This window comes from Hesperophylax consimilis, chromosome 18 (assembly GCF_061612785.1).
Source record: "Hesperophylax consimilis isolate HC1 chromosome 18, BYU_Hcon_1.0, whole genome shotgun sequence".
NCBI lineage: Eukaryota > Metazoa > Arthropoda > Insecta > Trichoptera > Limnephilidae > Hesperophylax > Hesperophylax consimilis.
Genome location: NC_142853.1, coordinates 10,409,032 through 10,425,575, shown reverse-complemented (window position 1 = coordinate 10,425,575; position 16,544 = coordinate 10,409,032). Strand labels below are relative to the sequence as shown.

Sequence of the window (16,544 nt, the reverse complement as noted above, 5' to 3'; positions counted from 1 at the left end):
ATTTTTTAGTATCTAATAAATAAATGCATATATTCTACTCTCTTCACCCACACCACATAGAAACAACGGACTTTTGTCCAGTATTCACATAAAAATAAAACCTCTGGATGATATTAAATAAATTATATGTAATGCGCACCGTGTTCGACTTTTGCTTTCTCTGCCCTGACCGATGCGCATGCAGGATCACCAGACTGTGCCACTCACGCAATAATTATGTGTCTACATCAGGGGTTTCCAATCTTTAAAGTAGTTAAATAAATAAATTAAAAATTTTAAAACATTTATTTTAAAATCACCCCAAGACGATCGATCATGTTTATTATAGGTGCGGAGTTTGTGACCATTGATATAGATTTGTAATTGATTCATGGTTGATTCATGATTGATTCATTATTGATACGTGATTGTTCACGATAGGTCTTCATAATCGGTTCATGATTGCTTCAATGTCGACGTTTGATTGACAATTATTGCATCTGATACTTCTTATTAGTTCAACTCATCGTACTTTGTACTCTGCGTGTATTTTGGGTGCTGAAAACGCGCCTGGCGCGTATTACGTAATTTAGCGTGGTGCTGAGAACGCGCCTAGCGCGTACGGATTATATAATACGGTAAATGATAAGAAAACTTCATGACACACATACACATACACCACACACAGACAAGATTTGATTTTTATATATTTAGATAAAAGATAAATTGCCAAAACAATACCTACAAAGATTGTAATGATTCGATGAAAAAAAATATATAAAAATAATGTGATAGGAACGCCGTGTGAATGCAGCTTTACTTTGCTCGACATTGAAATTCGCATGTTATTGTTTCACTTCCGGTGAAGCCACGTAATTTTTGCGACTGTTTATCAACATCTTCAATGTGTACCAACAAATTATAAGTATTTTTTTAGGAAAAGATGAATTTGTATCAGTTTTATTCTTTATTTAAATTTGGTGTAATTTGCAGCATCCAGTGAATGTTTTAGAAAATACGTCGCAGTGAATGTGAGCATCAACACATAAATTGATGAGATTTTTGCAGCATTAAAGGTAAGCAATTTTGGAGGCGAATATGGGTACTACCATAATACCATGATAACCAACACCTCTGCTATAGGTCACCCCAAGTGGTTCGCTACATTGGTGACGTCGCAGAGGTATCTGTGTTTATGTGGTGAGGTTTGTTCGGGTCTTGGCGACAGATGCGTCCTGTGATCTTTCCAGTGTCTCTCGGAACATCGTCTTGCACCGCAGTGGGGGGGATGGTTGACACGCTGACCGCCAGATTCCTGCCCAACCCTCATACCTTTTTCCATCCCTTCCATTCATAAAAAGACCCTCCACACAGCATCCCCAAGGGCCTAGGGCCTGAGGGGAATTATTTTCCTCAGGGCCTCCTGTGTGGAGCTAATGTAAAAAAATCAAATCGTGATGAGCACAAGAGTAGTAGCCGCAGTCTGGTTGGATAGGTTTGATACGGGCCGTGAACGTCCACGAACCGCGAGTCACTCCGAGTCTCCCGTGTTCCAAGGCAGAACCGTCACGCGTGCTGCTTCCGAAATATTCTACTCTCGAACCGGTACATGGCGTTGTTAACGTATAAAAAGTTACAATATCACGGTCATGTGACGTCGGTCTTCGCACTCTGATGGTCGTAATTTAATATGCAAGATGTGTTGGTAATACGTAAGTAATATGAAGCAGCAAAAACTGGAACGATTTTTCAGCTTACTGCATCATGTATGAGTTATGAATCTTTAAAAGTACCTATTAACTGATAAACAAACTTTTGGCTCCAATATCTGAAGTAGAGGATTACCCGTTACACACATACGATCATAAAAATCTGTCAATGATATCGACTCCGAGAAGGATGAAAAATATTTATTCATTAAAAAACAATCTGCGTTTTCTTAAGATTTCTATATTTTCTTTCGTGAATGATGTTGCAAAAAATATATGATATATCACAATAAAAAAATATGAAAAGGATCATTGAAGACATTTCGCATTCCTTCTTATGCATCATATTATGCGCCACTTGAGATGATTTTTCACAAAACCGGGGCTTTACAAATCAAAGAAAAGCAAACAGCATAAATTTGTCATTTGATCTTACATACAAATTATGTCGGAAGCAAAAATAAGTAAATCATAGAGGTAGTAATAACACATCAGAACTTGTATAAATATACTGTTTTTTGTGAAAATAGGAATAATAATATAATTGAAGGTATAAAAGAAAAACTCAACATTAAAATGAAATTTATAAATTAAACTTTGATAACAATAAATAAATACACAAATAAGTATTTAAAAAAAAACCGAATCAACCCATATTCGACGATATTTTTGGTTTTGACAATCTGGCCAAACCGCATATTTACAACATCGGGTAGTAAGTAAGTGGCAAACACATGCCACTGACAATAACCTCCACGAAGCTTATAAAAAATCTTGAATAACCACCGAGGAGGCTTTTCTATCCGCAGCCTTAAGCAAAAGAAACTAGAGGGAAACAGCAGAAAACCTGGAAATGTAAAATCGTTTTCCGGATGCAAACAAGACTCTTATAGGCCCGGTATATCAGTTAATTTTAAGCTCAGCTTGGTACGAATGTCGAGCTTAGCACGGCTTTGAATATAATCCGTACATAGGTCGCAAAGTAAGCCTACCTATCGCCAAGATTTCAAGAAGGAATGAAATGAAATAATTTTTGTTTTAGTTGTAAAACCAAACTACTGTCTACGTGAGTAGTATATCTATGCTCTTTACTGTCATCGTGAGCTTTCAAATTTTCAACGACTCCGACGGCAGCATTTACAAGTTGGTTTTTGATAAAGTTCCCCGCTTTAATCAGCATGGTGCTATGTGCTAGGATGCCAATTTTAAATGGGGTTTATTTTGCTGGATTCCTCAAGAAATTATGACGAACTAACCGTTGAAAACAAGCTCTCTTGACGTTGAAATTCAAAAATCCTTAGACAGACTATTTTACATTGATCATAAATTAATAACATCGACATTCCCCATCCCTCGATGAATATAATCGTCCATACTGATAAAATTAGACAATATAAGTACATTTCGGTGAGATGAAATTATTAAAGTAAAACCAAAGTAAACATCTAGTTTGACATGTGACTGACTGCTAGCGCCTCGGCGTCTAAAAACTATTCTGCCGCTTAGCAAAGCCTGAACGGCATATTTAGTCCGCTTAAATTTGAGCGAGGATTGTCATAGGACACTGACTGATATACCGGGCCATATGGTTGTACCGCTTAGCATAGCTTGACTTAATTTTATATCCATCAAAACTTTTTTGTTTTCCTCTTAAAATAGCACAAATCGGCAATCATTCGCACAAAGTACCTATATATTTATTTTATTGTTATCTTTCACGCATTTTTCCTCCCTTATTTCTTATTCTTCTCGTTATGACTATTACGTCATCTTTCAAATCGTCACTAGCGTAAACGAGGAGATAACAAATTATCCATTTAAAATTGCGACAAACATAATACGGGTTCAAATGCTGATAAATATGATACCATTATTAATATAAAGAGTGAGCTATATGTACACAAAACTGTGATAATAATTATTAGAGTTTATCCTTGAATTCAACTAGGTACTGAAAAGTTATCAATATACTGAATCGTGCGAAAATTAGCGCACGAATCAACATCATGCTTCTTGTTTTGATAAATAATTTAGCGCTATAAATAAAAGTGTGATAAGGTTATTTAAGTTGGCGCCTAACCTCATTCTCATTACGGGTTGCAACAATAACACTGGAACGGTTATCTGTTATCAAGCTGATAATACGAGTGACGGCCGACACCGCGCACGTAACAGTTTAAGTGCCTGTCTACTGGTCTAGTCATTTATAGTCACAACAAAAATAGTCTGGTATCTACCAGTTTAATTACTTATTTGTGTACCCATTCCAGATATCTAATAATAGCCTGGTTTTGATTATGAACAAATAAACCTGTTACAACAATAGAAAATTGATAATTTTGTAATCAAAAGGCTTACACAGGGTTTTCCAATAAGAGGTGTTATTTTGATATTCAATCGTAAAAGATCAATGATTTCGTTGCTTGTGTGGCACGTAGCGCCGTCTTGTTGAAAGTAAACGTTGTCCAGATCAATACCATCCAATTCCGGCAGTAAAAAATCGTTAATCATCTCTCGATAGCGCAATCCATTCACCGTAACTGTTGCTCCAGCCTCATTTTCGAAAAAGTAAGGTCCAATGTCCATAAACTGCACCAAACAGTCACACGTTGAGGATAGAGAGGCTTTTCAACAATAAATCTTGGATTTTCCGAACCTCAGATGCGACAATTTTGCTTGTTGACGAAGCCACCGAGGTGAAAATGGGCCCCATCACTCAAGATGATTTGCATTTGATTCACTCAAGTGAATTTTAATAATTTCAATGCGTTGTTTATTTATTTATTATTTATTTATTTATTGGATGATTTTTATAGCGCCGCTTTTGCGAAATATCACCTCAGGGGCGCTGTACAGTTAATGCAGATATTACAAAAAAATATATAAATATTAGATACAAATTGAAATTGAAATTAAGTTAAATAAAATGAAATGCTGCAAGAATCCGTGAATAAAGCGTGTATCGTTCCATTTTAATTAACGGCGTAGTTTTTACTTGTCAAATGTCAAAAAATGACAGCTTTAAAAGTAACATCTACCGAAATAGTAGGCTATTTAAAATAACACCTCTTATTGGAAAACCCTGGATATATGTAATTTTTTTTTTAAATGAGATCCACATATGGCAGTCGGTGACTTTTTGTAGAAGGGATGCTGGTATGTGTATACATATTTACTATCAACTATACAAACCAGCTGACGAACGAGATGTAATTACTGACAAAAATAGTGAATCTAATTAGCTCTATAATTCCTTTATGCTCAACATTAATTACAGATCGCAAATGGTGGCGTTCTAGAGGGTAAATCGGGGGAGCTGAAAGACTCCATGGAACGGTGGTGGGATCAAATAGGGTGGTTTCAGATTAATTTAAAAAAAATCGTAATTAATAAAAATAATTATCAAATTAGAATATTATTCCAATCTTCCTTAAAGTCCCCTTAATAATGTAAGAAAACATAAACTCCTACTTACCTTTTGGTACTTTATTGATTGGCAAATAGTCATTCCAAAATTTAGGAGAGCGTTATACAATTGCACTAATCTTGCAATTAGGACGGGCCGTACCTGGTCCGGTACTATACAATTATTCCAAATAAAAAAAGGAGAGATCATTTGTCCGAAACTACCTGTCGTTGTCCGATAGTATATGAACAAACAATTTTTAAATGTAATATTTGGGAAAATTTTACGATTACTGTTTTTTTTTATTTGCATGCCATAAATAACATTTTGGCTTTGATTAATTCAAAAAACTTTCTGTAAAAGGAATAACAAGAAAGTTCATCTGAAAAGCATTTTGCGTCCGATACTATCCGTACCGCATTAACCGCTTGGCCATCAAATTACGAACAATATTCAATTTGAACAACATAAAAAACAACGAAATGAAAAACCTGTCATAAAAAATGGAACCCGCAGTATTGTGGTAAAGGTGTAAAATGTATAATACGCGATTACATAACACAACAATATGAGCCCACATGCCGGATACCTGGCATAATGCCGCCGGGCTCGTGTTCGCCGGGTGTCTCCGCCTCGTGGAGAGTAGAGCATATGTGTATAGCACACCTGTCACTGCTTACCGCGAGACAGACAGAGCACGAAGGTAATTGATTGTAGGGGAAGGGAAGGAAGTTTGGTCCATGAAGGTAGCGACAACGTTGCCGCTGAGTTCTCAATCAACTTTTGGTGGCAATCATACATTATATTTAATAAATAAAAATTTACAGCGGTTAATACAGAAAATAATTGTCGGTACTGTTCAAGGTAGGTAGATACCTTTGATCATTGCGACTTTACGCACAATCAAAGTACACATCATCAGTATCAAAGGACAATACTAAAAGAGTAACAATATAACCCACACACTTTGAATGTAAAAATAAATAAAATTATATCATAAGCGGGTCATGTAAATAATGATGTCGACCGCTACTCAGCACTGTCACAAGTAACTGTAACTGTTGCAGAGATTACCAGACAGAGATTACCAGACCTGTGACAGAAGCAATCGTGTCACATTGTCGATGTATGCACCGGCGCGACGCCCTCGAAGCGCTCTAAAGGCAATTACTGGATGCAGTTAGGTACACGCGGTGGAACTGAAAGTGCATTCTATGAAGAAACTTGCAATTTATTTATCTATTGAATTATCGACGGTATAAATATACCATAATTAATGTCACAGAATAACAATTAACTGTGGCATTTGTTCATAAAATGACAATGGAAAGTAACAAATTAATATAATAAATAATATAAAATTAATAAATTTCATCAGTCACAACAGTTTTAATTTCTTACTAGAAGAGCAATTAAAAAAAAGATTTTTAAAATGTACACGTTAATTTAAAATTTACTCCATTGTAATGGCGGCATAAATTCATTATATGTACTGAAAATATTAAAAATTATATATTTTTATTTGAAATTTAGAATCTACCTCGCCCACTTTGGTTACCAATAAAAATGTCAACTTTGATCTATGTATATACTATTTAAAAAAAAAACTTATAATATTATCATTTTTTTATGTTGTTTGGTATGATTCTGAATTGAACTTTTCATGTTATATCCTGTCTTATTTTAATAATATGATATTCAATTTAACTGTTTCATTTCATGTAATATCCTTTTCTATTATTTTCACTACATTGTGTCTATATAATAATTAGAATGTTCTTCGCCTGCTACTGACCTCTACAATAAAAGTTAATGTGTTTTTACTTATGACGGCAGAATAACACTTTATCTAAAACATGCGAACACCTCAGCACAGGTTCTCCTAGTGAGGCTGGTCTACCAATTTGGCTGTTTAATGCTAAAACCTCTAGATAGGCTTTTTCTGTTATTTTTTCTCATTTTCATGTTGTTTTATATTTTATTATTTCTTTGTGTTATTTTTATAACCCTAGATAGTTTAATTTTACCTTATCTACATAAAGATAAAATTTATCTGTTTTTTTTTTCAAATTCATCTATACATTTTAATTTAGATTTTGTTTGCTTGATTGAATGAATTAAGTGGAAATTAACCCACCTCCCGACATCCGATCGAGTTGAAACTCGGCAGATAGACTCGTTGTTCGATGACAATGAATTCTATAAACTTTTGGTGAAAATGTGATGACATTGTAAATATTTCATAAATAAAAATTTACACCAGTTAATATACGAAATAAATGTAGGTATTATCCAGGTACTAGAATTTGACATAGGCGTTATTGACTCCAGTCACTGTGGAGGAAGATCCTATCCTATTTGTACATATATTTTTCGAAATCTTTGAAAAAACATTTTAAAAGTATACAGCAGTTAAGAGCCAGTGTTCCTGGGGAGCAAAGTTCAATCCTCAGTCAAACCAAAAAAAATATACGTATACTTCTTTTAATACAAATATATAACGATTATACTAAAAAAAAATGATTTTAACCTGTTGATTTTTTTCAACATATATTTTTCTTTAACCCCTCAATTTCGGTAGATACTCTTCAAAGACAACAAACATCCGTAGTCTTTTTAAGAGATCACCCAGCCAGACGCAATGTCATACAAGTTATGAGACCGTGTTTTTATAAATATTATTAAATAAAACTGTTTTATGAAGAGAGAATATCGCGCTTTCAGTTTCCACAGAAAAAAATTACTGTAGACGCTCCCGAAAAATTTGAAATAATAATATGAAACAACATTTAGCGTCCCCTTACTGTATAATATATACACATATGATATGCATGTCGCTATTCCCCCACAAGTAAAAGTTATTGAGTTCGCAGATGACATAGCTTTCTTCTTATCATCCAAAATCATCCCTCTCGCCGTCAAATATCTTAACGAAGCCATGAATGCCCTTTGCACATGGCTCACGTTAAATGGTCTTGAACTTTCAATCCAAAAGACTCAGTGTGTCACCTTCTCAAACCGCCATAAAAACCCCCCCCGTTCAAATTTTATTTAAAAATTCTCCAATCCCCAACGCTTCTGAAGTAAAATTTTTGGGAGTAACATTTGATAGGAAACTTAAATGGTCTTCACATATTAATAATTTAGTTACTAAATGCGAAAAAAATTTAAATATCATCAGATCATTATCTGGCGTTTGGTGGGGTGCTCACCCTACTTGCATTAAGTTGCTTTACAACGCACTTATTCGAAGCCATCTTGACTATGCCTGCCCACTTTTTAGTACTGCCTCAAAAAATGTACTTGATAAATTAGACAAAATTCAATCTAAATCTTTGCGAATTATAACTGGAGCGATGCAATCGTCACCCATCAATTCCCTTCAAGTAGAATGTTCTGATCCTCCTCTTTATTTAAGGCGTCAACTATTTGCTGACAAATTTGTTCTTAAATGTTTAAATTCTAAATGTCATCAGGTTATCCCCAGCGTCTCGTTGTTCATTGACTCAACCCATTCATCTACAAACAGAGCTTCAACTAAACCTCTTCCTGACATCTGTAAAAATTTTAAGTCTCTCTCAGAGCTTCACATCATCCAAAATGATCTACTACCCTTATACAAATTAAAATATAGTCACGTCACCCTATCCCCAACAATAATAGAAGGGATCGGAATCCTTAAAAGCCATTCCAATCTCCCGGCCCGAACTGTCAATAATATGTTCAATGACATTATTTCATCTAAATGGCCCAACTTTTCTCTTTTATTTACTGATGGATCCAAATCTCCCGACTCTCCTAACTGTGGTATAGGTATTAACGTTTACCACAATAATTCTAATGACAGAATATTTCATTCAATTTCAAATCAATTTTCAATATTTTCAGCCGAGTGCATTGCTATAATAGAATCTCTCAAATATATAATCAAAAATAATTTTGAACATTCCCTCGTTCTCTCTGACTCTCTCAGTTCCCTCCAAAAACTTAAATCCAGTCCTCTTCTTCATCCTGATGATCACTTTGTATGCCTTATTCGAGAGATGATAGCCTCCATTCAAAGCTATGGTAAAACTGTAACTCTGATTTGGATTCCTGGACATGTTGGTATCATGGGTAATGATATTGCGGATGCCTTGGCAAAACAAGGAGCGTCCAACCCTGTTGTTACCCTCGTAAACCACATTCCCCTATCTGACATTTTTTCCATCATCAAAGATAGATCCCGCAATGTTTGGTCGGAGTATTGGCACATTGCTAGTCAATCCAAGGGAGCCTGCTATGCCTCAATACAAAGGACTATTCCATCAAAACCGTGGTTTCAGCAATTCCCTCATTTTTCCAAAAAAGAAATTTCTTCACTCATTCGAATGAGGATCGGACATTGTTCCGTTCCTTCCCATCTTTTTAAAATTCACGTTGTTGACTCCCCAGATTGTACATTCTGTGGTCTAGAAGTGGGAACTTTAGATCACATATTTTTTGGTTGTCCCTCTCTAAACAAATATCCTCTATTCTATCAAGCCTTATCTAAAATTGCCTCCCCTCCATTCAACATCTCGTCTCTTCTAAGTCTGAACTCGACTCCAATTTTCATTATAATTTTGAAATTTGCCTATTTAAATAAAATTAATATTTAAATTCACCTTTCATTTCTCAATAATTTTAAATGATGGCCAAGAACACCCTTGAAGGGTGAAAGCCAGAAATAATGTTAAAAAAAAAAAAAAACATTTAGCGTTTCAAAAATATATTAGGCTTGCAAATTTTTTAATAAACAGTTTTATACGAAACGAAATATAATAGTCTATGTCTCCATTTAATTCATACCGCTTCCTGTCTTGTAAAATTATAGCCGTAATTCACCTCATTGTCATTACAAAAATCGTCCCCATTTACACACCTAAGTTTGCTCAACCTAACAAAACATTTGACTTACCTCAATGTCTGCTTTTCTTGAGCTGCGAGGATTGGTGCCCATCTTATCTAAAGTTGTCTTCGGTGTTGCATTTAACAGTGACGAGGTTTTCTTCCTGCTCGAAGCACTACCGCTGGCCGCAGCGTAACTGATACGATTAGGGTGTTCAAATATTTCCATGAGATTAATCATAACTTGAGACCTAAACGCCAATTTATCCCGTGAATTCAACTGCCTCACCATCGACAGCAATGAGATGAAGAAAGCAAGATCGTCATCATTTCGGCTGTTGGATTCCTTACTCGTCATATTAATCAAACGCTTTTGTGATAACTCATTACTCCTCTTTCTTATTTTGGATGTTTCTTTTGGTGGCAGCTTTTTGAAAACTTCTTGACTTTCATTGGTTTCTTCCATGAAGATTTCAGGGAATGCCTCGACCATGTCTACTGCTTCAATGGTTTTGATTTTGTATTTTTTATTTGGTTTTAGCTTTTTTAATACATCTTTACCGTCATCATTATCATTGTTAATTTCTATTTCGGAGCTTTCTGGACAGGGTTCCATTTTTTCTATTGATTCGTTATCAAAGTTCATTTCTATTTCGGTGTTATCCAGACTGGTCTCCACTGTGTCTGCTGATTCGCTGCTTTTAAGCTTCTCCAACTTATCCAGAAATCGCATTTGTTCATAAAATATGTAATTTTTTTGCTTCATGCCTGGTAGAGGTTTTTGCTTTCTTTTAGCGAGGCGTACTTTTCCATAGCTGTCCCGAGCGTTTCTCCACCGTTGTTGCACCTTCGTTACTAAAACAAAGGTGTAAGTTTGTTATTTTATAAGACTGGGTAACTTGCACAATTCGGAAAGACATGCAGGAATAGGAGAAGACCATTAAAGGAACAATATACTCGTACGTGTAAGACATTAAGATAGCTAAAATGTATAGGAGTTAGGAACACCGCTTTCTCATACGTAAGAACCTAAAGAGAGACAGCAGGAGAATGGCAGAAGTGAACTATCCTTTGGTTTTACTCCCGTTGATAATATATGAATGATAAAGGCCCATCCTCTCCCCTTTCTCATGTTCTCATAAACGTAGAAAGCAGGATGGAGCTCTCAGCGGCAGAACCACAGAAGAAAGGGAGATAAGGCATAGAAAGAAGCATGCAGATTGTGTGTAACAATGGCTGGAAGCTGCAGTACGTAGATAACGATTTGCAGTAGTATGGGTGACATAATATTTGCGGACCAATGAAAATGGCTGATCTCCCTTGATTCTGTTGTCAATGGGAAAAACCTTCTATTTGTGGTGTATCGATTAAAAATCAGCATTTTAAATATACTTGCAAATAAAACAAGTTATTTCTTACCAATGCTACTTTTTTCCAAATCATCCAATCGCTCATAAGCTGGGATGAGTTTCTTGGTCAGTCTAGCCCAAACTCTAAGTTTCAGCGCACGATTCGTATATTCTTCGTCGGAAACGTCCCACAAGCACTTCCTTTTGGAGACCTCTTCGATCAGACGCCCAGTGTCGATGTTCATTCTTACGCAACGCAACCGCAGGCACGTACCAAACAACAAACCGCAGGCGCGGTACTAAAAATCAACCGCAGGCACGGCACGAAACAACCAAACGCGACGGCTAACCGCACGAGACTGACGAACAAAGAACGTTCTGGAGTTTGCCATACAAAGTGTATGTGCAATAGGTACGAGCAGGTAGCCGCTGCGGGCGGCCAACCGCTTGCTTTCCCCGCACTGCGGTTTTCGACGATGATGAAATTTCCCTATATTCAGGGAGAGAAATTTAGGGAACTACTCCTTTGAGTTACTAAATTAAATTTCAAAATACAACTTTGGCTTTTTTAATTCTCTTAGGTTCAGAACATCTGTGAATATTAAGAGTTCTTATATTCTGCGGTAAGCACGCATTACAATCGATATATCACTAGTTTGAAATGTGCATAATGTAATAGTGCTAGGAGCATCGGATGTCTCTGAAATTAAAATTCTTATTTTTTTAAATACTATAATAGTTGGACACGTCTAAAACTAATTCAAACCAAAACGCTTGCCTTATGATACTGTGTGTTTTTATTTTCTTTTTAAAAAGAAAGACAAACATTCCCGGGTTACGAATAACCTGACAATATTTGAAAATCTCCTACTACCACCGCAGTAAGCTGAAAATGTTGCTTGTGTTGTGATGGAGGACTTAGCCAGCCGAGGAATTGAACACACTACGCCTGAGTGGGACCCAAGCGCGATGTCAACTCGGCCACCGACCGGTTCAACATAGGTATATAAAATTCTCTCTGTAGTAGATATCTTCAATTGCAATTAAACACCTATGCCATAAGTCATTCCATGTGGTTCGTTAGATGATTTAGTCCGGATTAATCGGGTAAGATGTGTTCAGGATGGTGACAGGATAACTCATCAAAATGACAATTCAACACACCTATAAAAAGTGCTATAAAGTTATGAAAAGTGATGAAACAAAACTAGGTTAAATAGGTTACATATGTAACTTGTTTGGATGCGCCTGCCCACTACCTGCGTGTTGTGCCAGACAGGGAGAGGCTGGTTTTGTGGAGACCCTTTGACCTCTCCAAATGGTTTCTCGACCCATCGCCTCTCGCCGCAGCGGGAGGGACGTATTCATGTGTCCGTCACTCCTCGACACGCTGATCCCTAGATTCCTACTCTACTCTCATGCCTTTTACCTTTCCGAAACTTCATCTGCTTAAAAAGACCCTTAACAGAGCATCCCCAAAGATGACATAGGCGCTGAGGGAAATTATTTTCGTCGGGGCCTCCCCCACTACCTTCAGCCTCACAACATACAACAATTGGGGATGCCAAAGTCTCACTGGCTCCAGACGGTTGGGAGCAGTTTTTTTTTACATTAACACCACACAGGGGACCCTTGGGGATGCTGCGTGGAGGGTCTTTTTAAGGAGAGTAAGGAACGGAATTTCTGGAAAGGAAAAGGTATAAAGAGTGGGTAGGAATCTAGGGATTAGTTTGTCTAATAGTATCGTATATATCCCTCCTCATTAAAGGCAACAAATTGGGAAAAAAAAATTGGATAAAATTGTTCTGTTTGAACCAAGACAACACATTTAATTATTAAAATGTTTTAATTCTAGTATAATAAATTCATTAATGGCGATGCACTACGTCGTGTAATATTTTAAATCAATATCAATAACACCCCTTACGTAGATGGCGATGAGGTTTTAATTCCCGCTTAACACCATCCGCCTGTTTTGATTTATGCAAGAAAAAAACATTGCCAAAAAGTGCTTTTTATTTTATTTTGTGGATGTTCAGGCGTAAATATTTATTTTTTTCCGATCATTTTATAAATAACTTAATTTGCCACATTATACAATAAAATCATAACCTAAAATGGGTTCGTAAGTAAGAGATTTTGAACTTTAAAGCAGTTTTCATAGGCCTTATACATTATTTTTTTCTGAGCTTATAAAAAGACTTATCTAAAAAATACTCGATTATTTTAAAGGTCAGAATGTATTCTACTCGCAGTATTAAATGAAAGCATCTGAAACATCTCTAAGCGACCAAATTTTCAAACCAAAAACACATGATTTTGCATTGCTACGTAGTGCGTCGCCTTAATTAAAAAAATAGATTTAAAATGCTTAAGTACGCCCCGTACGTCTCTGTTTGCGACCCATTACAGATTAATTAGATTCCGGGTGTAATTTTTAGTGTCAGTGGTTAATTGAGAAATCATGAATGACAACAACAAAAATCATTTCGGGTAGGTACATGCCGATCATGTCCAATTCAGCCACTATGTGCCCCGTTGCTTGCCATTTGGTTTTATTCCTCTTTCCCTGAGAAGCCGATCTACCGTTTTGGATGTCTATCAATTGATCCAAACATCTAACACGGTGCAAACTTGTGCCAAATCCAATCCACGTCTTTCTCTCAACTGAGACACCAATTCAGGACAGGGCGCTGAGAACCGTTTGTTATTTCGTCCACACTGGAATGTTGGGATTTGTTCAAAGAACGGGCAGAATTCCGACGCGACCAAATTGAAACGTTAGGTTCCGTAGCTCTGGTATGCCAGGCACGACGCGGCGTGCCCCACCGGTGCCCAATGATAGTCACGGCACGCCGGGACGTGCCCGGGTGACGCTAGAAAACGAAAAGGCTGGCTAATTAAAATTCTCCCGGCGAGTCTAGGCTGAAATACCGTCTCGCAGTCCGGACATTAGGTACAACGGATCTGCGGTATCTACGAGCTATTCCCCATTGCGTCTATATATTGCAAAAGTGTAGAGAACAGTCTAGGTAAAATGTGGAGTAGTGGACAAAAAACCTCAATTGAATCGCTAAAAATGTTTAGATACTCGATTACAAGATTAAATTTAAAAGTCGAACTTCCTCCATGTTGAGATACTCGATTACAAGATTAAATTTAAAAGTCGAACTTCCTCCATAATCGATTACAAGATTAAATAAAGTCGAACTTCCTCCATGTTTACATAATCGATTACAAGATTAAATTTAAAAGTCGAACTTCTTCCATGTTTAGATACTCGATTTCACGATTAAATTTAGGGGTCTGAGTCCACGAACTTGAATCTTTAGTAGTTCAGTGACTTCACAGCTCGCAATAGTCGCAAAGCACATGCGTTCTGGCGGAAACGTATAAATACATGTTTTCTTACTTCTAAATTATTTCTGCGATGCTTCACAACCTTTATGAAGTATATTTAACCTTGAAAGTCTGAACATTTTTCAATAAATTATGATGCGAAACGTGTATTGTTTTAATTTCCAACATCTCAACATGCCCTAGTGATGTGCCACTTGGAATTTTTTGTAAATTCCATGAAATTTCACATGAAATATTTACATTAAAATTTAGTTATTACTTTTTTTGTTATTACCAATCTCTTGATTTGGGGGTCGTTTTGCAGGAATCAACTTTATATATTATGAAATATATTCTTGTCCAGAATCCGTTTTTCGCAATGTCCTAGTTGGTACATCTGACAATTTCTCGGATTATTCGAATTCGTCTTATGATCTAGGAACACAAAGATAGGTTCCAACTAAGTTCTCAGTGACAGGACCATACCCTTTCCCTGCTCTTCGTGAAAACCCAGCAATCCAAGCTCCGAGCAGTGGTACGATAAATTATACTTTCCGTGAAGTACCTTCATGAATGTGCGAAAACAGAGTGGCGATTCCAAATAACCTCTTTTGGCAGTCACGTCACGAGTGTCCATAAAAACATAGCTACATATAAATAGAGTGTCTGAAAAGTTTGTACACAAAACAACACTGGTAGCTAAATAGCTTCATTTTAACTTTGAGTGAGGTTATGTTAGGAATATAATTTGCCTCACCTTGTGGATAACCTAGAAAGAACGAAAGGGATTTTATTTATTCCAAAGGTGTTCCTTTCGTCGGAGGAAATAAAAATGTCCTCGTGACAAATGGAAGCATGTTTGCATAAAACGTTTCGTTGTGTATTTGTAATTTTTACCAAATAAAGCAGCCGCGTGACTCAGCTCTATTCGCAAGAGAAATAACTACAAGGATGAAGGACTTGAAAAACAGTATGGGTCATTGATGTAATGGGTAGGGTTTTAAATTATTTAATTTATTTTGTAATAAACAAACAGCTTAGACAAATACAAATATATTTATATACAAAGTGTAACAGCACGTACACTCTGTATATATCTCTGTCATTTTGCTGTACGATTTTTTTCAATTAAAAACAAACAAAAAATCTATCGCATTGCCACAAATCTTGAAAATTGACAAAAAATTGACTGAAAACAATACTTTTAAAACACATTTTCTAAAACATGTATATTTAACACAAATTAAACTATGCATGCACGTTGACGACCGAATATTAATTAACCCATTACTTCAATGATTTTTTTTATCAATTGGAACCATCATTATAACTTGATAGTATACACTTAGGACGGGTTGTTTCGGAGAATTTGAACAATTCATCAAATTTCAACGTTCATTTTCGGGTTCTGTGAAAGTCCAATTCAAGTTCTGTTATTATACCATTGTAGGCTAGTTGCTTGACAAAACTGAAACAAAAACAGAACTTGAAAAAATCTTTCACAGAAGTTGAAAATGAACGTTGAAATTTGATGAATTGTTCAAATTCTCCGAAACAACCCGTCCAAGACACTCACCAGAGCGTCTAGAAAATTGATGCCTAAACGCAACGTTTGGGGTAACCCCCTAGGTAAATTTATGTAACTTTTAGCAAATACTATAGGTACTTAGGTACTATAATTATATTCATTCTTTCTTAGGATTTACACATTATTTTAGATTACAGACACATTATTTACACATTATTTTAAAGAGAGAGAGAGAGAGAGAGAGATTAAATTTAAATGTTCCAATGAGACGTACCAGGCATACTACGTACTATATTAATAATCAATTGCGATTCGTCAGCTTCATGTACTTATTGATTTATAAAATGAACAATAAACTCTTCCAC

The 16,544-nt window shown here is 36.1% G+C and overlaps 1 protein-coding gene across 1 annotated transcript in view; it reads right to left on the bottom strand.

Annotated features, from left to right (window-relative positions):
* The window catches only part of LOC149415344 (uncharacterized), a 231,510-nt gene extending 219,871 nt beyond the window's left edge, over window positions 1–11,639 (bottom strand). Inside the window, exons 1-2 of the mRNA XM_089642201.1 lie at window positions 11,383–11,639; window positions 10,034–10,818 (exon numbers count right to left, since the gene is read on the bottom strand). Coding sequence (XP_089498327.1) covers window positions 10,034–10,818; window positions 11,383–11,557 — 960 coding nt within the window. The 5' untranslated portion in view covers window positions 11,558–11,639. The remainder of the gene's footprint in view (window positions 1–10,033; window positions 10,819–11,382) is intronic.
* Window positions 11,640–16,544: the final 4,905 nt, after the last annotated feature.